At 39.9% G+C, this 27,886-nt stretch overlaps 2 protein-coding genes across 3 annotated transcripts in view; both read left to right on the top strand.

The window, feature by feature from the left end:
• LOC127619449 (cadherin-15-like) overlaps positions 1 to 27,886 on the top strand; it is a 310,594-nt gene that overhangs the window by 206,603 nt on the left and 76,105 nt on the right. The window lies entirely within an intron of this gene.
• slc22a31 (solute carrier family 22 member 31) lies at positions 8,101 to 27,858 on the top strand. Of its 2 annotated transcripts, none has more exons than XM_052092360.1 (9): positions 8,101 to 8,545; positions 10,933 to 11,036; positions 13,888 to 14,042; positions 19,582 to 19,750; positions 21,810 to 21,955; positions 23,423 to 23,531; positions 24,183 to 24,397; positions 26,278 to 26,389; positions 26,605 to 27,858. In XM_052092360.1, exons 1-9 carry the CDS (start codon positions 8,156 to 8,158, stop codon positions 27,035 to 27,037), a joined length of 1,833 nt encoding a protein of 610 aa, XP_051948320.1. In that variant the 5' UTR covers positions 8,101 to 8,155; the 3' UTR covers positions 27,038 to 27,858. The 2 variants fall into 2 exon arrangements, with proteins under 2 accessions (XP_051948320.1, XP_051948327.1); XM_052092367.1 differs by lacking the exon at positions 8,101 to 8,545 and adding an exon at positions 10,802 to 10,847.

Here is a 27,886-nt window from a genome sequence, read left to right on the forward strand (position 1 = left end):
TTTAATTCTTAACATCTGTAAGTGCATTTTCACTTGTAGAATTTAACATTAACGATGATTTATCATTCACGCCCATTAAAAACACAACCACTGATATCTACAATTCAGTTCTTACTAGTTGAAATTTCATATATCAGCAGTGCATTTCGTACAAGCAATAATTATAATTTTTATATCAGTTAATAAATAAATTGTTACTAATTGTTGCAAAAGTTCATTCTTGGTATCAATAATTAAACTATTAAAATGCAAGTTTCTGATATAAGTAATTTGGTTTTCACTAGTGGCAATTTTACAATTTGCAGATATCTCTAATGTGATTGTAATTAGTAAAAAAAAGCCTTTTTAGATATCTTTAATTACTTTCCAATTTTTTAATATCTGAAATTCCCAATGTAACCTGTAATACATTTACAGAAATCAAAAGTGAGCATTTCCACTAGTTGTCATTCAAAAATGTCTATTTGTACTAGTAAAAATGTAATTATTAATATAAAACTCTCTGTTTACTAGTAAGAATTACGTAGATGATTTGTATGTGGAATTTTATCTAGTAAGAAATGAATTGTCGATATCTGTAAATGCGTTTTGAATGGGAGTGAATGACGGATCATTGTGAAATTTACTAGTAAAAATGCCATTACAGATATCAAGAATTACAGATTTTATTAGTTGAAATTCCATTTTTGGTATTAAGAATGTGTATTTCTGGGGCCTTTGTATCTCCGCGAATAAAGACGCAAACTACCACACCTGGAGTCGTGAGTTTGAATCCAAGGTGAGCTGAGTGACTTCGGCAAAGTCTCCTAAGCAACCAAACTGGCCCGGTTGCTTGGGAGGGTAGAGTCACATGGGGTAACCTCCTCATGGTCACTATAATGAGGTTCGCTCTCGGTGGGGCGTGTGGTGAGTTGTGCGTGGATGCCGCGGAGAATAGCGTGAAGCCTCCACACGTGCTACGTCTCCGTGGTAACGCGCTCAACAAGCCACGTGATAAGATGCGCGGATTGACGGTCTCAGACGCAGAGGCAACTGAGATTCGTCCTCCGTCTCCCGAATTGAGGCGAGTCACTACGCCACAATGACGACTTAAGAGTGCATTGGGAATTGGGCGTTAAAAAATTTGGGGAGAATAAAAAAAAATGTGTATTTCTGCGAGTGATAACATCATTTTTAGCTTAACAATGAACCTTTTTACAAATGCAAATGTCATTATTGAGATCAAGAATTGCCATTTTCACTAGTAGAATTTGCATTTTAACTAGTGATAAATATTCTGTGAATGAATAGATGTCAATTCGGCTTGCCATATTACAACTGGTGGAAATGCACCTTTTTTATATCTGTAAACATGTTTCAACTTGTTAAATTGGGTAATTGAGATATCAATAAATCGTAGAGTAATTAAAGATAAACAAGAAGGCTTTTATTTGCTGATATTTGATAATTGTAGATATCTGTAATTGCATTTTGAACAGGAGTGAATGACGGATCATTGTGAAATTTACTAGTTAAAATGCGATTACAGTTTTTACGAGTGGAAATTCTGTTCTTGATATCAAGAATGAACCTTTTAACTAGTGCAAATGTAATTACTGCTTTTAAGAATTGCCATTTTCACTAGTAGAAATTACATTCCTGATATCAAGAATTGGCATTTTACCTAGTAAACATTTTATTATCAGCAATTTATATCCTGCGGATGATTAAAAGTCAAAAGGGCTTGCCATAATTTCTGTTTAGACATGCTTCTACTATTAAAGATATAGTTAACCTACAAATTACGATTGATGTGATTTGTTCACACACCTATATGACTTTATTAGGCAGGATAAATGCCTCTGTCACCATTCACAACTTTTCTCCATACAATGAAAGTAAATAGTGATGTTATTAGGGACGTTAACATCTAACTATCTAACATCTCCTTTTGAAAGTCATTCGGGCTTGGAACAACACGAGGGTGAGTAAATGGTGACAGTTTGGAAGTAAACTATCCCTTTAAATTAATTCAAGTATATTGTTGTCCCATGCACAATACTGGTTTGACTCATTTGTCACTTCAAATAATACTTATGAAAGTAGAGTTAGACATACCCTTAAATTGTAACTACTATAAAAAGCTATCGAACATTTCCAAGGAAAATGATACAGTTCATTTAACACACATTGACCCTGTAACGGGGCATGTTGTCACACTGTATTGAGTCCCAATGGAAACTCATGTGTGTATGTTTGCACTGATTTTAGAATAATACCTCTGTTTGATGTGCAACATGTAACTGTAAACATAGAATAAGCAAAGTTTAAAAAAAATGTCACCCTATTGTTTTGGCCAACAGAAAAATAAAAATTGTATGACATCACAATGTGTACAACGGAACACACAGGAAAGAGTTTGAGGATGACATCACAATGTGTACAACGGAACACACAGGAAAGAGTTCGAGGATGACATCACAACGTGTACAACGGAACACAGGAAAGAGTTCGAGGATGACATCACAAAGTGTACAACGGAACACAGGAAAGAGTTCGAGGATGACATCACAACGTGTACAACGGAACACCGGAAAGAGTTCGAGGATGACATCACAACGTGTACAACGGAACACAGGAAAGAGTTCGAGGATGACATCACAACGTGTACAACGGAACACAGGAAAGAGTTTGAGGATGACATCACAACATGTACAACGGAACACACAGGAAAGAGTTTGAGTATGACATCACAACGTGTACAACGGAACACAGGAAAGAGTTCGAGTATGACATCACAACGTGTACAACGGAACACAGGAAAGAGTTCGAGGATGACATCACAATGTGTACAACGGAACACACAGGAAAGAGTTTGAGGATGACATCACAACGTGTACAACGGAACACACAGGAAAGATTTTGAGGATGACATCACAACGTGTACAACGGAACACACAGGAAAGAGTTTGAGGATGACATCACAACGTGTACAACGGAACACACAGGAAAGAGTTTGAGGATGACATCACAACGTGTACAACGGAACACAGGAAAGAGTTTGAGGATGACATCACAACGTGTACAACGGAACACACAGGAAAGAGTTTGAGGATGACATCACAATGTGTACAACGGAACACACAGGAAAGAGTTTGAGGATGACATCACAACGTGTACAACGGAACACACAGGAAAGATTTTGAGGATGACATCACAACGTGTACAACGGAACACACAGGAAAGAGTTTGAGGATGACATCACAACGTGTACAACGGAACACACAGGAAAGAGTTTGAGGATGACATCACAACGTGTACAACGGAACACAGGAAAGAGTTTGAGGATGACATCACAACGTGTACAACGGAGCACACAGGAAAGAGTTTGAGTATGACATCACAACGTGTACAACGGAACACAGGAAAGAGTTCGAGGATGACATCACAACGTGTACAACGGAACACAGGAAAGAGTTTGAGGATGACATCACAACGTGTACAACGGAACACACAGGAAAGAGTTTGAGGATGACATCACAACGTGTACAACGGAACACACAGGAAAGAGTTCGAGGATGACATCACAACGTGTACAACGGAACACACAGGAAAGAGTTTGAGGATGACATCACAACGTGTACAACGGAACACACAGGAAAGAGTTTGAGGATGACATCACAACGTGTACAACGGAACACAGGAAAGAGTTTGAGGATGACATCACAAGCGTGTACAACGGAACACACAGGAAAGAGTTCGAGGATGACATCACAACGTGTACAACGGAACACACAGGAAAGAGTTTGAGGATGACATCACAACGTGTACAACGGAACACACAGGAAAGAGTTCGAGGATGACATCACAACGTGTACAACGGAACACACAGGAAAGAGTTTGAGGATGACATCACAACGTGTACAACGGAACACACAGGAAAGAGTTCGAGGATGACATCACAACGTGTACAACGGAACACACAGGAAAGAGTTTGAGGATGACATCACAACGTGTACAACGGAACACACAGGAAAGAGTTTGAGGATGACATCACAATGTGTACAACGGAACACACAGGAAAGAGTTTGAGGATGAGAAATCAACGTGACATTTACGGAAAGCACAGTTCAACAGTTTAAATCATAATGTTTGTTCTTGCCAGAGTGGTTTTATTGTGTTTACTTGTTTAACCAAGCGCTATTACAGCAATATGATGATATAAACATTTCTGTTTTGAGGTTAGAATTCACCAAAATGTCATAATTTAACCATTATGAACTGGGTATTTGAAACCAACATCCACTGCAAGAGAAAACAAGCATTTATGTCATTTAATCAGGGATTAATGGGGCCAGTGCCCATGGGCCCTTGACTACTAGGGGGCCCTTGTCTTTAAGGCTGCGCGATCTAGTTTGGTGATCCCCCCGTTGAAAACCCTTTTGGGCATGAACAACGAACCCCTAACCACAAGTCAATATACGCCCCTGCATTTAATCTCTTAATATAGCTTTTGTGACATTTAATAGACATGAACCATCTTACCATAAAGTGTGCCAACTAGCTAGTTACGAGCAGACGTTGCATAATAGAGGTAATGCTTTACTGGAACTGTTAGTCACAAACTGAGTAGATTGTGACTACGCCATCTGATATATCTGTGACATCTGCTTGTATGTTAACTAGGTGAAGTAGGTGTTGCATCTGAAATATAGGCATGACTTTGGGAAAGTGATGCCCGGTTTGCGAACGGATCACTCTTTTGAACCGATTTTTTCTAATGAGTCGGTCGAACCGATACGCAAACACTTGTAGCACTCGACTAAAGAGCAGAGACTATTTAGCAGAGACGGACCACTTCTATTTAAATGCATGGGAGAGATTGGAACACCCAACAGTCAATGGATGTAGAAAGGAAGTCCCGCCTTACAGGTAAAAAAGCCAATCACCTTTTAGATACAGGCATCACCTGTCAATCATCTTGAGAACGCGCATGCGCATTAGCTATACAAGTCGGGAAAATTACGTTTATTAGCGTAATATGAGGTAAAGAAGCGCAATTCACGATACCAGCATTGTCAGATTTTACTGCTGATTTGAAACATGTTCTGTGATAGTAATCTTGACCAACCGTTTTGCAGATTTCGGTGGTTCCCCATTCAAGTAGATGGGAGCTGCACTTACATGACTGGAGATAACCTCCTGAGAGGGTTCCAAAAATGGCCGACAGTGGACTGACTTGCTAGAAACTCTTTGCTAAAAAGGGACCATGTCGATTGGCTTTGTAGTAGTAGTCTAAACAATGTTATAGTGGAAACAATATTGGGAATAAATTAAACTACATATTATTAATGACGGATAGTATTAAACTGAGAACATGTACTGTGGAATAATACATAATGTTTCACTTACCATTTTAAAAAGCAGTATACAGTATTTCAAGGCAAGGCAGTCCACTTGGCGTGCATCTTTGAAACACTCCCGTGCAGCTTATTTTCTATGTAAACAAGCAGTATAAAAGTGCAGCTCCTATCTACTTGTATTAGGGAAGACTAACATCTCCAAAACAGTTGGTCAAGATTACAATCAATGTACATATTTCAAATCAGCAGTAAAATCTGACAACATTTGTGTCATATAATGTGCTGCTTTAGCTCAGATCCGCTAACAACGCTTTTTTATTCTTATTTTTTATGTGATAAGAATGCGTAACCGACAGTGTTTTTGAATGGACAGAGTATTTTTCACAGAGATGGACCACTTGTATTAACATTTATGGGGGAAGTCCACTTGCAAGTCAAAGAGGCTATCAGCTTTTAGAGAAAAAGATCGCCTGTCAATCAACTTGAAAACACGCATGCGCATTAGCTGAACCAGACTGAAAACCTGAGGTGAAGCACAATTTATCTGATTATTGTCAGATTTTACTGCTGATTTGAAACATGCTCTGTGATCGTAATCTTCGGATGCTTTCAGACGCTGCTGCGATGTCTGTATCTAAAAGCTGATTGGCTATTTTTCCTGTAAAGCGGGACTTCTTTTTCTAAATCATCCATTTTGTGCATTTCACTTTCTACTGTTCATTTAAACCTTGTGCGACCTTCGGGACATTTTTGTCTTTTTCATTTTATTTTTTTTCGATCATTTTGACTGTGTTAATGCCAACGGCATACAATTGCCAAAGGTGAGTATTTTGGGGGGGAATTTTGATATTTCAACCTCAGTTGCTAAAGTACATCTATAATACACCATGTACACAAAATAGTTGCACTCGGGACCTTCAGGACAAAAATGTCCCCATTGAAACCCATTAAAACTGCAATATTTGATCTCCGTGCCATTAAAGCATAAAATCATGAATTATATGATATTCTGCTTTCATTCCGGAGCACTGGCTTCAAAATTTACATTTTTTATATTTTCCACCAGATGGCGCCATTTTTCTCATGTTTAGCCTATGGAGCAAATACATGCTTTTTATTGTATTATAGAGCACTGCAGGCCAATTGAATAAATGATGCAGCTAAAACTGTGTTGGTGTGTTGTTATGGATGTCAGAGTGTGTTTCTTACATGTGTGTTTAGGCGTGTGTGTGTGCACGCATGTGTGTGTGTGTGTAAAAACCACAGTGGCAATATGTGGGACTCCAGTCAGGTCTCCTAAGCAACCAAACTGGCCCGGTTGCTAGGGAGGGTAGCGTCACTTGGGGTAACCTCCTCATGGTCACTATAATGTGGTTCTCGGTGGGGCGCGTGGCGAGTTATGTGTGGATGCCACGGAGAATAGCGTGAAGCCTCCACATGCGCTATGTCTCCACGGTAACGCGCTCAACAAACCACGTGATGAATTGCGTGGATTGAAGGCCTCAGACCGTGGAGGCAACTGAGATTTGTCCTTCACCACCCGGATTGAGCCAAGTTACAACGCCACCGTGAGGATTTAGAGCGTATTGGGAATTGGGCATTCCAAATTTGGGAGAAAAACAAACAAACAAATATAAAATTTAAAAGCAGAATATAAAACAGATAATGTACAACACAGTCATTAGTGGTTGCAGATCTGTTGTGATAGTAGCCAGTACTTAAGCTTATTTTAAAAAATTAAGAAGCTATTGAGGCTTCGAATGTTTGTAGGTAGGGAATTCCACAACCCCACTACTCTAACTGAAAAAGCGTTTTGCCCAAAGGCTGTTTTTCTGTACTGCGGTACCAAATCTCCCCTGGCAGATGCTCTAGTCCTACCTGGAAAACATGAATGAAAAACAGTGGCATTATATAAACAAGTTGGCATGTAAAGGGTTAAAATCTTGAAAAAGAATGAATATTTGGAAGTCATGATCAGGATCAGATGTTGGTTCAAATAATCCAAAATCAGTCCTGATTGAAAGTGGAAAATAATATTAATATATATAATATTTTTATGGCAGTTTTTTTATGCTGACTTTTTTGTCCTCCTGAGTGAGGTTTGTATTATTTAAAAAAAATAAAAATAAATTAAATAATAATGCATCAAAATCAATGTTGTTGCTAATAATTGACATATCCCAGACTGTGATAATCCCAAAAACAAAAACTAAAAAAAAAACGTATCATTTAGTATATGGAAAATAAATATTTTTTTTGTGTTTTTATTTTTATTTTACTTATTTTTTTTCCATTCAAAAAAAACAGTGGCATTACTTAAACAAACTGACATTTAAAGGGTTAAAATCCTGAAAATGAATGAATATTTGGTAGTTATAATCAGGACTGATGTTGGTTAAAAAATGTACTTATTGATAGTGGAAAATAACATTAATATATAATATTATTATGGCACTTTTTTGACGCGGACCTCGGAGTAACCTTTTTAAATTGACGCACAATTGTTAAAAACCTGTATTAAATATTATCCATTAAACATTAATGCTCGTATTACAGCCATAGCGATAAATAGCAATTTAACAACAAAAATAAAACGTAAATAAAATTCCTCGCGGGGACTCTTTGAAAGCCACAACTCAAAAGAATCGGAGACTCGAATCTTCAAACGGACCCGAGTGAACCGATTCGCTCAAATGAATCGAACTTCCCAAAGCTACTTCACTTGCGTCTTCCTCTCCTTCAGTTCGTTTCTCAGTGCTGCGAAGTCAAATGTCTCCGACACACAGCTGTAGCCGTCGATAAAGTCCCTAGTTATGGAGTTTGAAGCTAAAATATATCCTCTGATTGGTGGATTTGGGAGATACAACAGGATCATTACGCTTTTCAGCTGGTTCCCAAACTTTGCGGTGTCGCTGAATCTTATCAGCGATGTTTTCTTCACGCTCGTTCCCGAGTCTTACCACTGCAAACCTGATCTAGCGTCACTGCCATCGGCGTATCTTCTCGGTAACCTCTCCAGACAAGCCTACCTCAATCTTACCATCCCATGGGTAAAGGGCTCTGGATTAAGCCACTGTAATCTTTACAAGTACCCGGCCAATATAAGCAACTCCACGGAGGACGTGTCGAGGGAAGTGGTGTCGTGCACTGCTGGATGGGAGTACGCCAAACCTGCAGGACTCTCCAACAATCTAGTGACCGAGGTTAGTGTCCCACAGCGAGGTATGAGACCATCTCACTTTTCAGAGCTAACTAACCATATGCTTAAAGGGATAGTACACCCAAAACTGAAAATTATCTCGTCATTTACTCAGAATATCTCAGCTCTGTTGGTCCTTACAATGCAAGTGAATGGTGACCAAACCTTTGTAGCTCCTAAAAGCACATAAAAGTAACCCATACGACTCCAGTGGTTTAATCCATGTCTTCAGAAGTGATATGATAGATGTGGGTGATAAACGGATCAATATTTACGTTTTTTTTTCTTCACATTAAATCCTAATCTGCCCAGTAGGTGGCGATATGCACATAGAATGTAAAGAACGTAAAAAGTGAAAGTGGAAATTTATAGTAAAAAAGAACTTAAATATTGATCAGTTTCTCACTCACACGTATCATATCGCTTCTGAAGACATGGATTAAACCACTGGAGTCGTATGGGTTACTTTTTTAGAGCTACAAAGGTTTGGTCACCATTCACTTGCATTGTAAGGACCAACAGAGCTGAGATATTCTACTAAAAACCTTCATTTGTGTTCTGCTGAAGAAAGTAAGTCGTACACCTCTGGGACGGCATGAGGGTGAGTAAATGATGAGATAATTTTCATTTTGGGGTGAACTGTCCCTTTAAGAAAATAGTTTTTGAACTTATTATAATGCTGGAATTAATGGCATTCATTGAGTTGTGGCCAGATTTGACTACGAATTTGAAGTATTTCGGACTGAATTTTTTTTTATGATTCTTTTATATAAAATTAGACTTTGTTTATCAGTACATGGGCAGATTTTAGGTATAATGTTTTGATTATATGAACGCATAAGGGAACGTGCATATTTCACTGGTCACCATTTCTTTCAAGTTTATTTATTGCGCCATTTTTAATCTCCTTTTATCTTTTTATTTATTTTATTTTTTCACTTAAAAGGTCTTGAGAACCTTAAATCCTTTTAACCCTTAAATGCATGGGTGTTTTGCCAAGCAATATTACATATCACATAATAATAGAATTGAATGTATTCTGATGCATTTTTAAGCTTAATTTGTAATATGTTGTATATAAGTGATGATGCAACATATATCGAACAGGATTCATTACTTCCACACTGAAATATGACGCAACTGGCTGTCGAACACACACTGAAATACACATTTCTTGGCACTTTTTGAGTCTAAATAGATGCACAACTTGCAGTAGTAAACCCAAATGACAAAAGCCAAATCATACTGTTCATGTGTTAAACTTGCTATAGTTTACTTCCACATTGCTACAAAGAAATATAACTCCTGTGATGGTAAACTTATATAGATATGAACTAATTATTATTTAAATATTATTTAAGGAAGTGCAAAAAAACAACACTTGCATGTCTAGTGGCTTTAATGATCTTACGCACTTTTGGTAATCAAGCAGTATACAAAATAATATTAATAATAATAAAATATATTTATTTTGCAATTTTGTCACTTTTTTTTTGTAACACTATTTAGAAGAGAAATGTTGGATGAGGTATGGACAAAAATGGACCAGCTACAAGGGTAGGAACAGGGCCGTAGCTAGCGGGGTGAATGGTGGTAATGTTTGTAGGGGCCCAAATGGCTCCAGGGTGGCCCATGACAAATTCAAAACGGTCCTATTTTAATAGATAAGGGGCCCAGAGCAATATATAGTCAGGGGACCCAGAATTACTTGCTAAAGCCCTGGGTTGGAATGAGGCCTGGGTCACTAAAGATCCACCGTAGGGTTAAAAGTACAAATATTTGATGTAGCTTCTCAAGTAAAATGAGGTTGAAAAGCCGCATGTATGATTATGATAAAAGATTGCAAAATCGTGTTGATTAAAAGAGCATCAGACCAAGTATAGCATGCATGTCAATTACGCATATAAAATCAATAGTGCAATGAATGTAAACGCACGCTGACGATTTTTAAAGCCCCAACCCCATTGACATCACTGCTTGGGAAAAAGTGGTGCATAATGTCTTATGGAGCAGTTTTCCATTTCCACAGGAGGTAAATAGCTTGGAGCTCTTCCTGTATCCTTGACTAGCAAGATGTTTCCTTTTCTACGCTGACTATAATGACTCTTCTGGAATTGGGACGGGGGAAAACAGGGCAAGAGTGTAAAACTGGAATAGCGTGGCTTCACATTAGCTGTAATGCAATAATAAGAGATTCTAATATAATCTGCGAGTAAAACCGCACTTGTGCTCTATCTGCATTCCTCCCGTTTATATTTAAATTATTTCAAAGTGTGCATGAGAGAGACCTCACTCTTTCAGCAAAGGTATTTGTTGGTAATCATTGTTACTGTGCAGATCTCTTTAAAGAAGGTCTGATGTAAAGTGTCTCCTCTCTCTTAATGCTGACAGTGGAACTTGGTGTGTGCCGACTACTGGAAGATCCCCCTCCAACACATTTGTTTTATGACAGGTTGGATCCTGGGCTATATACTCCTTGGCACAGTTTGTGACTGGTGAGTCTTCCTAAATTGTTATTAGTAAGTTAGTGATCTAAATGTAGTGCAAAAATATTAGTGGTGCCTGTTAAGGCCTGCATCAACATTATTATTGCTTATACTTTGGGTTAGGTGTGTTTCAAACCCTCTTATGGTAAGTATTAAACCCATCCCACACTGTTAATGCTATGTTCATAAATGATACTTCTAATTTTGCTGCTTGTTGAGGAGATGCATGCTTTTACTTTTCGAAGTGATCAGATGTGTGAGTTCTGTCTAGTAGGCAATAAACCGGGCTAAAAATCTCATAGACTTACATTGAAGTCAGGCCAGTGTTGACTTGGGCCAATAAGCAGCAATCTAGCAACCACACAGGACACCCTAGCAACCACACGGGACACCCTAGCGACCACATGGGACACCCTAGCGACCACACGGGACACCCTAGCAACCACACGGGACACCCTAGCGAACCACACGGGACACCCTAGGAACCACACGGGACACCCTAGGAACCACACGGGACACCCTAGCGACCACACGGGACACCCTAGCGACCACACGGGACACCCTAGCGACCACACGGGACACCCTAGCGACCACACAGGACACCCTAGCGACCACACAGGACACCCTAAGAACCACACAGGACACCCTAGCAACCACACAGGACACCCTAGCAACCACAAGGGACACCCTAGCAACCACACGGGACACCCTAGCGACCACAAGGGACACCCTAGCGACCACACGGGACACCCTAGCGACCACACGGGACACCCTAGGAACCACACGGGACACCCTAGCGACCACACGGGACACCCTAGCGACCACACGGGACACCCTAGCAACCACACGGGACACCCTAGCGACCACACGGGACACCCTAGCGACCACACAGGACACCCTAAGAACCACACAGGACACCCTAGCAACCATGGCCAGGTCTGGGGGGTTAGGGGTTGGGGGCCTTTATTTGCCTCCTTCTGAAACTTCTGATTCCCACACCCTGACTGAGAGCGAAACAAAATACTTGTTTGATAGTTGGGGTTGGGGCATTGATCCTAAAGTATCAATACTAGTTTTAATGGAGAATAAGTTTTTTTTGTTTTAAACTAGTGATCTTAATAGTAAAAGTAATGGTAAAACTAAGGCTGTCGAATCTTAAAATATAATTCCAATATTCGTCAAATTTAAGATAAAAATTAGCATTCGAATTTTGGATGGGTGCCAAACACTGATGATGCCTCAAGGCCAAAGTGTACTTCGCTCTGCGCACAGTATGTGTGATGCAAATTTCATCACCAGCACAGTCTGCGCATGCGCCGGCCATTGACTATACTAAAAGATTATCACAAAGCGGTTGTAATGGGCATTCGTTGAACGCGTTCGTATTCGTTCGCGGTCAGAAAACTATACTTTGAAGGTCAAAGCGGACTGAAATTATATAACAATACAATATAATGCTTTATTAATATTTTCAAAGCAAAGCCTTCCACAGTATAAAGATAGAAACGCACTAAAATAGCACCCATATAAGTAACATTAAATGTGTCCCAAATTCTAAGTGGGAGTTTGACTAATTGAAAGAACTAGTCTCCCCATAGGTTGCGTCTTCATTGCAATGGCCATTAAATCTATTATACTCTCATCCTCCGCAATATTAACCTGCCGGTAGACTGTAGCTATCTGCTTTATTACAGCAATCGTGAAGCTGCATTCATGATTCGCTCCAGAGCATCTACGGCAGCGTCAAACAGCGCTTTGATCTCCACGCTAGCAGACAAAACTTCTTATTCTGCATTTTGGTGATGCCTTGGTGGGCTTCTGTGGTAATTAAAACGTGCCTTACATAAACGCGCTAACAACACATAAGCGTTAGAGATGTACATGCAATTGTATTTAAAGAAAAACACTGTGATACCGGCAGTATTTTGCATTTACATTTATGCATTTGGCAGACGCTTTTATCCAAAACGACTTACAGTGCACTTATTACAGGGACAATCCCCCCCGGAACAACCTGGAGTTAAGTGCCTTGCTCAAGGACACAATGGTGGTGGCTGTGGGGTTCAAACCAGTGTCCTTCTGATTACCAGATTACCAGTTATGTGCTTAGACCACTACATTGAGTCCGTGGTAGGACGACGGTACAACACTAAGTTAACCTAGAACCGTCTATTGAAGCGTTTCCTTTCTCAAATTTATCATTTTAAATGAAGCTGATTGGTTTATATCAAGGAGCTCTAAAACACTATTTATATTTATTTATTCGTTGCGCCCTCTTGTGGACATAGGAGACAACAATGATTATAAAATCTGATGTCTTTTTGATATCTACCCTACCTGAAGTCATTATAATTCATATTTTGTTAATATTTAGGTGAAAAATTATCATTTTGTTTCTCAGCCTGGCTGTGGACAGCCCCAATTCAAAATGTAATAAAAAAATCTCATATACTGTTTGCAAATAGCAGAAAACCGCTGACAGACAGAAGCAGTCTCGTTTCACTATTGTTTGAGTGGCCCGTCCAGCCCGACACGGCAACATTGGCTCAACAAATGGTGTCCGTTTGGGGCGGGACTATCTGTATGGACAACCAGTGCACTATTGGCTGTGAACCATGATTCATTTATTATTTAAGTGAACGCGTCCATTAGTAGTAGGATTATCAAGATAAAGCGAGTATTATTTGGGTGGTCATGTGACCTTTACATGCCTGCCCCCCTACCCCGTTAACAGATATGACTTGAGTCTTCCACACTAAGGTGCACCTTAAATGTTTCAATAGATTACTTGATGACTTCCCTAACTTTCTGTTCTTGTTTCAGCGAGTCAGACATGCTAATGCTCTGTGTGTTGTGCCAGGTTGGGTCGTCGGCGAACTCTTCTGCTGTCCGTGATTCTCTCTGGTCTTTTGGGAGTCATGGCTTGTCTTTCTAACAGCCCATCTGCTTTCCCATTTCTGCGTCTCTGCCAAGGCTCAACATTAGCCGGAGTGTTTTTGTCATCGTATATTGCACGTAAGTGTGCTCCGTAATGTGACCTGTTTTTTAAGTCTGCTACAGATAAGCTTTGTAAGATACATACAAAAGCACTTTAGGCTATCTACTGTAGACGAGAGGTTTTGTAACACAGATTAGCTTGTTTTGAAAGCTGGGAACACTACAAGTCAATATACTCTTTTTTTTTTTTTTTTTTTTTTTTTGATTAAAATGTACTATTTGCTTGGTGTTGCTTACAGTAACCATCTGTTCCATGTTTTGCCAAACCCGTATGACTTTCTTCAATGGAACACAAAAGCAGATGTTAAGCAGAATGTCCAGGCTGCTTTTTTCCATGCAAAGAAAGTGAACAACAACAAGGGCTATCAAACTCCTAATCGGATGTGCCAGGTGTAAATGTGTGCAAGCATAAATGAGATTTCAGAGCTTCAGCAGAGACTTAATTTGCTTTTAATTTCTCTCTCAATGCTATTTTATGGCTTTACAAGGATAGTCCCGGCAAAAATAAACATTTCTGGGGCAGCTCAGCGAGTATTGACGCTGATTACCACCCCGGGAGTCGTGAGTTTGAATCCAGGGCGTGCTGAGTGTCTCCAGCCAGGTCTCCTAAGCAACCAAATTGGCCCGGTTGCTAGGGAGGGTAGAGTCACATGGGGTAACCTCCTTGTGGTCGCTATAATGTGGTTCTTGCTCTCGGTGGGGCACGTGGTGAGTTGTGCGTGGATGCCGCTGAGAATAGCGTTGGTCTCCACGAGCGCTACGTCTCCGCGGTAGCGTGCTCAAAAAGCCAAATGATGATGCATGCGTTGACGTCACAGACGCAGAGGCAACTAAGATTCGTCCTCCGCCACCCAGATTGAGGCGAGTCACTAAGCCACCACGAGGAGCACATCGGGAATTGGGCACTCCAAATTGGGGAGAAAAGGGCAGAAAAATAACTAAAACAAACAAAACAAAAATGTCTGTCATTATTTACTCACCCCCATGACGGTCCAAATCTGAATACATTTCTTCATTACAAAGAATTCTAGGGATGTCCCGATACCAGTTGGGGTCCGGTACTGCGCTCATAGACTTGTACTCATGCTCATAAAAAAAATGCTCCGATACCAAAAACTGATATTATCTGACGTACAATTGTCATTGTTAACATTCAGTGCAAAAATGTAAATCACGTTATGTCCTAGTCTAATTATTAAAGGCTGTGATTTAATTTAATAAATGTATAGTTTGCATGTGCTGCGTGCTTCAAATGTGAGTGCTTGTGAATGTGTGCAGCTGGTTTTGTGCTGACATAAAGACACAAAGTGCTCATACGTGTTAGAGATCCTTGACTCATACATGGAAAACACATCATGAGCATCGCACTCTGTTTGTAGCAGATGACAGTGAGCATTGCGCTAATTCACTTTGAAGCGTGAAGCACATACAGACTTACATTTATGCATTTGGCAGACGCTTTTATCCGAAGCGACTTACAGTGCACTTATTACAGGGACAATCCCCGGAGCAACCTGGCGTTAAGTGCCTTGCTCAAGGACACAATGGTGGTGGCTGTGAGGACCGAACCAGTAACCTTCTGCTTACAAGTTCAGTGCTTTAGCCCACTACGCCACCACCACTCCATACTTCACATCATATCTACTTCATATCTAATACTTCTTTAATTAAATGGCAACCTTTTGCGGTTTAATAATCGCACTTGGTCACATAGCGACCTGCTTTTCTGGAAGTGAGAAGCTACCGTTAAAAGCACAGAACAGGAAATGGATTTACTTCAAAATAAAAGCCTCTGTCAAAATAAAAGCTGCATTTAAAAAAAGAAAATGTACGACAGAAATATATAACTACAGTATAGTTATGTAATATTCATTGTAATACTACTATAACTACAACTACTACTACTAATAATAATAATAGTAATTGTATTATATTTAAGCTATATTGTACATCTGTGTTGCTATGTAGCACTTTATTTGACAAAAATAGCTCCAATGTTGTGTTTTGGATTGTGCTGTGAGGTTCTGTATAAAAGCACTTCATTTGATAAAAATAATAACATTTTATGTTGACAATTATTGTTCTATTTTCATTTGATTTAATTCATTTATTTGCACACCATTTTGATGATAAAATTGAAATAAACTGTTAAAAAAAAAAGTTAGCGACGATCCGTGCAAAAAATGGGAATCGAGATATTCTACGGAATACAAAAATGCAAAGAAAAAATGGTTTTAAATATTCACACATCTTATTGCCAATATAGTTTGAATAGTGACTCAAGCTTCATAAAGGACAAAGCAGCATAAAACCACAGTAAAATAGTCAATGTGACTCGTGCACTGTTCTCCAAGTATATGATGAACAGACTGAAATGTTTGTTGTTACTCACTCTCAAATCAATGATCAACTCTAAACGGCGCACAAGTCAAATATGGTGACACACTAAAAACATCAAACCTCATTTGTTCTTGTGTCATGACACTTGATCATGAGATGTGCAAGAACCAATGAGAGTTCTTCAGAGTAGATGATGACTTCAATTTCAGTCATTCAACGGCTGATTATGACTTTATAAACACATTCTATGTTGTATCGAAACACTTTCACTCTAGCCTATCATTTAAAAACGGTACATTTTAATGCTTGTATTACAGAACCACCGACATTTACACACTTATTCCAAAGTGATTATCTTCCGCTGTAGCTCACCTGATCGGTCAAAGACATGGTTGCATCAGAAAATTTGCTTTTCATGTCGCATTTGCTTTTAGGACACTATCGGTTGGGTTTATGTGTTGGTTTAGGGTAAGGTCTGTTTTGTTTACCTCTCATTTATCTTTTACGACACTTGCAGGGCTGGACTGGTAATCTGGCATACCGGGCATTTTCCCGGTGGGCCGACGCACTTTGGGGCCGATCAGGGGCGGAATGGCCATCGGGAGAACCGAGTGGGCCGGTGGGTCGGTTGCGGAATGGGCCACGATAAGCTATAATGAGTCGCCGCGTTATGCAGAACGGACCATGAAACGGCGCCACAATATGCAGGAAAGGACCGCGAAACTGGCTCAACAGTTGGGCCAGTTGCCATGTAAAATCCCAGGCCGATTTCTCTTCCTAGTCCAGCTCTGGACACTTGGTTAGGTTTAGGTTAGAGTTTTAGGTTAGGGAGTTACATTTACTTATTACAACCTCCATCTAACATTCACCTTAAAAAGCTTGCCTAATTTTGAGACCATTTCACTCGCTTTTGGCGCCCCCCACTGGACATTTCATTGGGAAACTGCAGAAAAACGTGTAATGAAGCATGTCATTTTGCTTTGCAAAAATGTTGCCATGGTCACATTATTATCAAGATCAGGCTGGTATTTGGACTGTCCCTTTAGGGGGCCATCCAGTTCGAATGCTCTGCAGGGTTTTTCCATTTCCTGAGGAGCGGTGAACCGATTGACAGGGATCAGCTGGAACAGCACTGCATGCCATTTATATCTCACACATGTCATGTTCAAGTACACACTGTCCGAAACTTCTGAACTGTCTCTGTTACATCACACTTCTAGTAATCAGCTGAGGAAAAGCCGAGGGATTTTATCTACCGTCTGTGTTTTTGTCTTATTGGTGATGGCCTGAGTGAGGAGGTAAACATGAGATATAAAACTGAAGGACAGCTGCACCAACTGTCTGCTCTGTCCATTGTGGTGAAGTCTGTGTTCTTGTCCTGGGATTCCTGTGATTGTTTCATGGGAGTGCTTGTTCATATTGACGCACTCTAACAGACACGCAACACCAAACCTCTTTAGTGAGCTGGAATGTGTGGGCGTTGGTGGTACGAACAAGAAATTAGGTGAAGCTGAATATAAACAGACACATACGCACGTTCACATATTTCACATCTTTGTGCTTGTACAGTAGTAGTCAAACGTCCGGACACATCTACTCATTTCTACCGACTTCAACTATGCCCATCCACATTTATAAATTTATAAATCTATAAATTAGCCAAAATGCAGAACAAACACACGCAGAAATGAATGGATGATACTTTACAACAGGCAGAGTGCAAGCACACACAAAAATTAATTGGTGACACTATAACATGGCGCACTTTTTTTTTTTTTTTTTTAAGATTTTGTCAAATAAAATCTATAAATCATAGATGCTGAAAACACATCCACACTTAAATAAGGGGGTAAGACCAGGGCTGGACTGGGAAGAGAAATTGGCCTGGTATTTCATATGGCAACTGGCCCAACTGGTGGGGGTGTTCACTGTCCTTTTCTGCATATCGCGGCGCCGTTTTGTGGTCCGTTCTCCTGGCGTCTCATTTTAGCTTCTCGCGGCCCATTCGGAAAGTTTCGTGGCCGGCCCTGATCGGCTCCAAAGTGCGTCGGCCCACCGGAAAAATGCCCGGTATGCCAGATGACCAGTCCAGCCCTGGGTAAGACCATAACACACCCACAAAGCAGCACACACACAAACAGAAATAAATAGGTGAGACTGACACAGAACGCAGAATACAACACTCACAAACACACGCACACATACTTTGTAACCCAAGTTCAGGTTTGACTGTAATGTGACATTATTGCAAAAACTGACACTTCAAAACATTTTTAAAAAAATGGAAATATATATCTAAATGCATATCTTGTGGCACAATGTTGAATTACAAAACAGTAGGAGGCTGCATTGAACACTACAGCCATCTACTGGCTATTATTGATATAACATGATTTTAAAGTCTTTTTTTTTTTTCACCAGATGGCAACAATCTGCCCCCAATACATGAGGCATTCTCATATTTTCTTAATTTTTCAACTTGCATTTTTTTTTAATTTAAAATAAGTTAAACAAATGAGCTTATTTCCATATGCAAATGGTAAAATCGAGAAATTAAAATGTGAGTAAGATCTTTAAAAAAAAAAAAAAAAGAAAAAACATAAAATAAAATCCCCAAAATATGTGCATATTTTATGGTTTTTACTTTAGGGAAGAAAATTTGTTATGATTTCTTTAAAAAAATAGAAGAAATTACACCTGTACCATGTCCGGTCAAAACAGACCGCGAACAGCAAAGCGGCCCTACTTAAACAGATCAGGAGGGTTAAACAGTATTGAAAGAGTTTCCATGTATGCTGGACGCTTGCTGACTTCCATTAAAAATGGTAAAGGAATTATTACATTGGCTCAATTTATATTTGATTGCAAAACTGATTTCGTAGCATAAGCCTTTTTGGATCATGAGAAACATCAAGTTTCCAGTATGTCCAGATGTTTCAGTAGAAGTCAAACATTGTGTGGAAATTTAGTCCAGTTGGACTATTTTGAGGTTTCCGTGATCTGTAGTCATGAAAGAAAAGGAGTTCAGGAACAATAATAGGATGGAGGACAATAGGACTTCTTGCTTTCCATTGGAGATTGTGGAAAGAGACAGACTTGTTTACTAGAGCTAAGGTCAATTGTTTTATCTAACCACAGAGATTTAGACCACTTCAACTTTTAGCTTATTACCAATCGAATGTATCACTTTATTTCTCTCTCTCTCAATGTGCTTCAGGTCTGGAATGGTGTGATCCTTCTCACAGACTGATGGTGTCTATGATCAGTGGCTTCTTTGTCGTGTTTGCTGAGCTGTTGTTGCCAGGGCTTGCCGTGCTTTGCCGTGATTGGCCTATTCTGCAAGCTGTCACCACACTGCCTCTGGTGCTGCTGTTTTCCTATTGGTGGTAAGTCGGCCATATGAATGCTATCCCTTCTCTTTAAATGTCTCTTTGCATGTGGTTTGATGTGTTGGGGTGCTTGTCTTAAAATTAGACCACACTCTTCAATGTTGGATGTATATGGGTACCGAGGAGGGCGGGGCCGGGCCATGAGTGTGCACGCCTACTTCCCAATCCGAGACAGACAGACAGACAGACAGACAGACAGACAGACAGACGCCATGTTTAGGTTTATAGCTTTTTAGTTTTTATTAAATATTACTTTGATGCTTCGTCCGGTTCCCGCCTCCTCCTCCTCTCCCATTTTAATCCCCTCTGTTACAACGTGCATACCACAAGCTGGACAAAATAACAAATGACATGCGAAAATTTACCGTAATTTCCGGACTATTGAGCGCACCTGTCTATAAGCCGCACCCACTGATTTTTAAATAAAATATTATTTTGAACATAAATAAGCCGCACCTGTCTATAAGCCGCAGGTGCCTACTGGTACATTGAAACAAATGAACTTTACTCCGGCTTTAACGAAACACGGTGTGGCAGCGGGGGCGTGGTCAAGCGCCCGTCCGGGAGAGAAAAGCGGTAAGGGCGCTTACACCTGAGCTAAATTATGTCTAACACCGGGGTCTAATTTCAGTGAGCATGGGGAGAGCGGCATAAAAAGGCAGCAGCCACAGAGCTGAGAGAGTGACACACGTCAGTCTAGTGTTGGCGCATAGAAGAATTGAGAAACTTTATAAAATTGATTAAACATTGCTGTGGCCATTAAAAGCCTTACCTGGAACGTCAAGTGCCCTGCTGAAAACTGTCACACTGGTGCCCGTGTGACAGTTTTCCCAAGAAGGACACGTGAAGCAGGGCACTTGAAATTAGACACCGGTGTTAGACATAATTTAGCGCAGGTGTAAGCGCCCTTACAGCTTTTCTCTCCCAGACTTGACCACGCCCCCGCTGCCACACACGACTTGTAATAAAACATTTGCAGTAAACAGTAGCCTACCAAGAATGTCATTGGTCACTATCTTCCTCGTCCAGTGCACTGAAACCACTGAAGTCATCTCCTTCGGTGTCGGAGTTGAATAGCCTCAGATTTAGTTGACCACTGAGTCAATTCCTCACGCTGCTGTTTCCAACGTCTTATCATCGACTCATTTAGACCAAGCTCCCGTGCAGCAGCTCTATTTCCTTTTCAACAGCCAGATCAGTCGCCTTCAACTTGAAAGCTGCATCATATGCGTTTCTCCATGTCTTTGCCATGGTGAGGGTGACAAAATTACTACCGTAATCAGAATGATGGGAAGTTTGAGCGCACTCGATTTAATCTAAACAGTAAACAAAAAAAGTTGTTTTGACCTTAACCCGTTCGGCAATTTCATTGGTCTAATGAAAGCTTCACGCCGCCAAAAAACTGAGCACGTCACAGAATTTTTTTTTTAATTTTTTTTTTATACAATTTGAAAGCAGGAAAAATCCATATATTAGCCGCGCCATTGTATAAGCCGCGAGGTTCAATGCGTGGGAAATGTTGCGGCTTATAGTCCGGAAATTACGGTAGGTAGCATTTAACTGTCAATTAACTATATCACCGTTACAAAAAAGAAAGCAATACGCTCTAAGTGGGTTGAGAAGATCCATAATAGTAAAAAGAGGGTGGCTTCCAATGGAACGGGTCGCTGTTTATTGAGACTCATAGGCTATAATGATTGAATCATATAACAGCAATAAAATAAATAAGACGCCATTTGTCAGGCTAAGTTGCACCCTGTGATACAAACACTGTTTGCTTATGATGTAATAAGATGAACAATACACCAACACATGAATGAAGTCAGTCGTCTCCCAAGTCACAAGATCTGGTCTGAACATCACTTATCGTTTACCTTGTTTCACCCCAATGCATAGAGCTATACATATTAGTTATGCAGGTTTCATATGTGCCTGTCCAACAAAAAACCTGTTGTCATAACATGAGTTCGTGAGATTAAATAAATTAAGATGGAAGGAAAAATGAAGTGCAAGAACCAATAATAGTATGTGTTTGTTTCTTTGTGTGTGTCAACAGCTGTGCTTCTGTGTTCCCTGAATCTCCTCGTTGGCTCATGGCCACATCTCAGATTCCTCGAGCTAAAAAGTGTCTCCAGTTGTTCTCGACGCGGAATGGCATGTGTGTGAGGGACGAACTGTACCCTGCTGAAACTTTACTGTCAGGTGAGACGAGTCTCTCAAACCCTCCCAAACATCAGCTATACAAAAGCACAAAACTCTGAAAACCTCGGGTTGGGTGAGGGGCAGGGTACTAAACACTAGTTTAGTTAGTCAGTAAGTTTTATTTGATTTGTTTGTTTGTTTGTTTGTTTGTTTGTTTGTTTGTTCAGTTAGTTTTGTTTGTTCTTTTGATAAAAAATTTTTTTGGTTTGTTAGTAAGTTTGTTTGTTAATTAGTTTATTTTTTAGGGTGTTTGTTTGTTTGTTAGCAAGTCTGCTTGTTTGTTCATTAGTATGTTTTACTATAAATATAGTATAAGTATAGTATAGTATAAGTATAGTATAAATATACTAAATTAGTATATTTTAGTTTGTTAGTTTTTTGTTTGTTTGTTAATTAGTTTGTTTTTAAGTTTGTTAATTTTAGTTTGTTTATTAGTAAGTTATTTTCATTTGTTAATTGCTTGTTTGTTTTGTTAGTAAGTTTGTTTATGTTAATTAGTTACTTTATTAGTTTGTTTATAAGTTAGTACATTTTGTTTAAGTTTGTAAGTTAGTTTGTTATTATGTTAATTAGTTACTCAATTTGTTTGTTATATTTTAGTTTGTTAGTTTTTGTTTGTTTTAGTTTAAGTCAGTTTGTTAGTTTGTTAATTACTTCTAGTTGTTTAGTTAGTTTTGTTTGCTCTTTTGTTAATTGGTTTGTTTGGTTTTTAAGTTAATTTATCTTAATTAGTTTCTTTATTTGTTTGTTTGTTTGTTTTTATTTTGGAAATTAGTTTGTTGGCTTGAAAGTTAGTTTAATCTTCTTGTTTGCTAGTTGTCAATTAATTTTTTTGGTTTGTTGGTAAGTTAGTTAGCTTTTTAGTGTTTAATTAGATTGTTCGTTCGTTTGATTAGTTATTTTGTTGACTTGTTTTTTTAGTTAGTTAGTTTGGTATAAGTTTTCATTACTTTATTTACAAGAAGTTCTCTTGTGAGGCAGTAGAGACAATTGGCAATTTACAATGTTACAATATTACAGTGGATAATATACCAAACAATATAGTATCCATATAATAAATACACACAATTTACACGCAGTTTAAATACAACATATTCTGTTTATAATGTAAGCATACACATTATGTATTTTATGCTGTTTTACATAATAGGACTAGCAGATTTATGTTGGGGTTTTTAAATGTGGCATATTCAATGTTGCAGTTGTGTGCCCTGAAGTCTGTAAGTTGGACCACTGTGACCTGAATTATTTATGAATAAATGTAATGGCTAATTTATGTATATGAGATAAGTGTTTTTTAATAATTGAATTAATTTGGCCCTGGCATTTAATCACAATCTCACAAACCTCCTGCCGTTCTATGCCGATAGATCACATCCTTTTTCCCTCTTTAACACTATAGTCTCTCTCTCTCTCTCTCTCTCTCTCTCTCTCTCTCTCTCTCTCTCTCTGTCTCTCTCTCTGTAGAAATAGACGAGGCATCCCCTGATGACATTAAGCCAGAGTATCACCATGTTTTGGAGTTGCGTCACACCAGAGTCATCTGGAGAAACTGCCTCATCTTGGGCTTCACTCTGTAAGTTACCCTGGAAACTGCGGCTGCATCCCAATATGCACACTTATACTACACACTTAAAGTATAATCAATATCCATAACCCTCAAAGTATGTACTTCACTGGTGATGGGGCAAGTTTTGAGTATGTTAATTAAAAGACAGCACAGCAGTATTGGGACACAATACAATCATAAAATTTTCTTAATGCCGCAGTTCCCCTTTAAGCATAAATTCATGAATTGAAAATGTCTTTAAAAACTGTAGTAGCAGATTTGGCCATGCATTTCTGGCCACTTACAAAAACAAAAAGAGAACTGTCCATAGCACAAGGGGTTGTGGACAGGGCTGGACTGGTAATCTGGCATACCGGGCATTTTCCCGGTGGGCCGACGCACTTTGGGGCCGATCAGGGGCGGAATGGACATCGGGAGAACCGAGCGGGCCGGTGGTTCTGCCGCGAAATGTGCTGAATGGGCTAAAATAAATAAACTAAAATCAAATCAGTTATAGTGTGATATTTTGAAGTAATGTTTTTTGGCATATGTGCTTGTGCCTTTGCTGTTCCACAGGTTTGTCCCACTGGTGACTAGAAGAACATTTATTGGTGCTTGTAGAACAGAATTTCATGTTAATTCAAATCAAATGTGTCATCATCCCTTGTCCTGTCTCAGCTTCATTGGCACAGGAATCCAGTACTGCTTCACGCGTAACCTGCACAGCTACTCGCCACACTTCTACTTTAGTTATTTCCTGCGTGTGTTGACGGGAGCCGTGGCCTGCATCTTCCTCTGTCTGTCAGTGGACCGTTTCGGCCGCAGGGGGATGCTGCTGCTGTCAGCCATTCTCACAGGCCTGTCCTCACTGCTGCTGCTGGCCCTCACACAATGTAAGTTCCTCTTCAAGCGTGACCCATTGACCAAAGAAGAGCTTTAATCTGGCTGTGTGGTTTTACCGGATAGCTAGGACACAAGTTACTTAGACAGCATTTTTAGGTGTCATAAGTCATGTTTCCATCAAAGTTATTAAGCAGCATAATAAAATTGTCCACCTCAAACAAGCGTACAAGTTTTTGTTTGCACATTTATGTAGATTTTATTCATGGTTTGGTGTTTTCATCCAGCATTTTTTTTTTGTATCCCAAATTTGGCATAAAATATGTTGTTGGAAACCCAGCTACAGGCGCACTCCCGATGCAACGGGATCCATGTTTAACTCACAAAAACAAGCTCTCTCTCTTTAATAGAATGAAAACCGATTTTCTTCATAAGATACACGCTGTGACACAGTATATTATGATGCGATATGTTGTGAGCCATCATGTTATAATCTAGCTGCAGCAAACGCGTAGCATCCCCGTGACAGAGTGTGCATTTGCTGGGTACAGTTACAATCTCTACCCCTTCGATTGGATCACTCCACGCGACTCATAGTGGCACCACTGATCACCGCCAGTTTCGGAGTTTGTTTATTTACGTGACCCGCTTCCTTATTATTTGAACTTCAGTTAAGGATGCGTTATACATCGTGGAGTGTTCCCAAAAAGATGCTTTTATCCAAAGCGACTTACAGTGCACTTATTACAGGGACAATCCCCCCCCGGAGCAATCTGGAGTTAAGTGCCTTGCTCAAGGACACAATGGTGGTGGCTGTGAGGTTCGAACCAACGACCTTCTGATTACCAGTTTACCAGTTATGTGGTTTAGACCACTACAAAAAAATGCTATTGCAATTAATCATGCCCCCAGACCTTAATATGAAATATTCCTTCCATCGGAGCAATTTAAGCTTGAAGTTCCACCTGTGTTCAGTAGGTGGCAGTAAGCGAAACTCCACCTGTTTAAACAACGTACAGCTTATACAGACAGAACAAACCACATTTACTGACAGCAGACAGCACAAGATGAGAACACGTTCTTGCGTGCAAACACAGCTTGATGGAGTGCAAATCGAAAGGCAGGGATCTCAAGACAAGTTTCACACTTTGTTTAAATTGACACAGCGACCTTAAAACATTGATTATGTCCCAACGCAACCGAGACGCTCCAAAAGCCTCCGTCTGACGCAGGTGACATTGATGCGTCCTTAAACAAGCCCTTATAATAAATCCCAGACTGATTGATGAATTAAACTGCTAAATGGATTACTGTGATCTGTAGACCAGTGATTGGCTTATGTTCAATAATATGCAAATAAACAATATATTGCATTCTAAAGCCACTTTTTGTATCGTCATTTTTAATGCTTAATGTGTTTGCCAAAATAATGCAATGCATTTTAATTTAATTTAATCATTTTAAATATTGAATTATTGTTATTTGAGGGGCTTTTTCGGCAAATATTTAAATATGCGATTAATTGCAATTAATTAGATTTAATCGGCACGTCATGTAATCATGTAATTAATTAGGTTTTAAAAATGTATTCAATTGACAGCCCTAATATTTATATATTATACTGGTTATTTACACATTTAACCGTTCCACGTGTTATGCATGTGATTTTGAATGTTCACTTTAACATTTCCAGTGTAGAGTAGCGTCGCATCAACGGAAGTGTCCAGTGTAGATCGGGTGTAACATTGCTAACGCCGTTGGAATAAACTGTGAGCGTGGGTCAGGTCTCTCATGAAGCTCTCATTCTGTAGTGCATGTGAGTTTTTAGGTAGAAAATTCCCTTTAAATTAGGATGCTGCTTTAGAAGGGAACTGCCTATGTAGATCACTTGGGTTGCAGTAACTCACTCTTTTCCCTTTTCCTCCCCCCTCAGATCTGCGTGGAGGTCTGGTTCTGGTACTGTCTGTAGTGGGTCTTCTCTCCTCTCAGGCTCTGGCCATGCTCAGCGTCTTCTTTGGCAGTGAGGTCATGCCCACTGTTGTGCGGTAAGCTCCACAGATATATAACCTTTAATACAGATTATTTGATTGTTTGGGTAGATTGCAGTCAGGTCTGGCAATCGGAAAACCAACAACATTGTGTCCTTGAGCATGGCACTTGGTCTCGTGTCACTCCAGGGGGATTGTTCTTGTAATGCATGTACTGTATGTCGGTACTGATGAAAATGTCAGCTAAATGATTGAATGTTTACTGTTTTCAGTGGGGGCGCATTGGGTCTGATCATGGCCGCAGGCTGCGTGGGAATGGCTGCATCCTCTCTAATGGAGCTGCAAAATAACGGCGGGTATTTCCTACATCACGTGGTCTTCGCCTCCTTCGCTGTTCTCTCAGTCCTGTGCATCATGTTGCTCCCGGAGAGCAAACACAAACCCCTTCCAGACTCCCTCAAAGACGGAGAGAGGCAACGGCGTCCTCCTCTCTTCCTCTCGCGCATGAACCGGGACAACCCACCCTTGTTGCTTACGCAGCCGCACGTTTCCGAGTACAACCGGGATAACTACTTGCGTCTGGTCTCCGCCACCAAAAAGATCCTCGCCAAAGATGCTCTTCCATACAAGATCGCCGTCTCGCCACAAGCGCCTCTCCTGCCTAGCAACGGCACTGCACCAGAAAACCACGAAGACTCCTCCTAGCATTTTACCAAGGGTGTTTTGGACACAAAAGTGGCTGTTCTCATTTACAAAGACCTCATAGTTTATATGATGGACATTTTGGTCTTGGTGCTTAAACTGCAGAAGAGTAGACGAATGAGACCTTATCAGTGTTAAAGTGTTCGGTGTTTTTTGACTTGTTGTTTGTACATTGATTTTGTATAGGTCTTTCCCTACACAAATGAGCCAAACTCTATGTGCAGAAGTTGCTGGGAGACTCTGTCCATAGTCCCTCAGAATTTATACCCAGGATCATCATCTCTCCTCCTCGTTTGAATGAAGTTTCAGCATTAGTAACATAACCACTAATAGTCACTTGATAGCCGTCCCCTGTCCACTTAGATGGTGTATCTCATGCCTCCTATTAGTGTCATCTTGTGACACAAGTTTCCAGCCATCTTCATAAAATGTACTTAACCTCACTCACTAGTGACTCACTGAGTGGTGCTTAAATCATCCTCACAATATAGTTCTCTCTCCTCAAACTGGAATGAAAAGCACTCAGTGACGTGGGTGTTACTAGTGAAACGTTTACTGTTTGGATGGTCGAAATGTGAAGGTGTTGTCTGAGGAATGATGCGATTAAATGCAGTGCGGCTCATCTCATTTGCTCCTTATGTGGAGTTTAGCCCCATCACATTTCTATCTCTCTACTTGTCTGTGTTATATGAATGTGAAGTGTTGTTGTTGCATGTGCCAAGCAGAACTGCAACAGAAACAAACCTGGCAAACCAAGGGAACTGTCTGTCATTTTTTTAACTTTTATTTCTACTACCTTTAAAACGGAAATAAAACATTTATTGTGCCAAGCTGGAGTAGTTCGTCTTTTTG

The sequence above is a fragment of the Xyrauchen texanus genome, chromosome 2 (genome assembly GCF_025860055.1).
Source record: "Xyrauchen texanus isolate HMW12.3.18 chromosome 2, RBS_HiC_50CHRs, whole genome shotgun sequence".
Taxonomy (NCBI): domain Eukaryota; kingdom Metazoa; phylum Chordata; class Actinopteri; order Cypriniformes; family Catostomidae; genus Xyrauchen; species Xyrauchen texanus.

What these genes read in the sequence shown, in the direction of transcription:
- slc22a31 (XM_052092360.1), top strand. Translation starts at nt 8,156, where the DNA reads ATGGAGTTTGAAGCTAAAATATATCCTCTGATTGGTGGATTTGGGAGA. An exon ending in TTTGTCATCGTATATTGCAC is followed by an intron (nt 14,043 to 19,581) that starts GTAAGTGTGCTC and finishes AATGTGCTTCAG; the next exon opens with GTCTGGAATGGTGTGATCCT. An exon ending in GTCATGCCCACTGTTGTGCG is followed by an intron (nt 26,390 to 26,604) that starts GTAAGCTCCACA and finishes TACTGTTTTCAG; the next exon opens with TGGGGGCGCATTGGGTCTGA.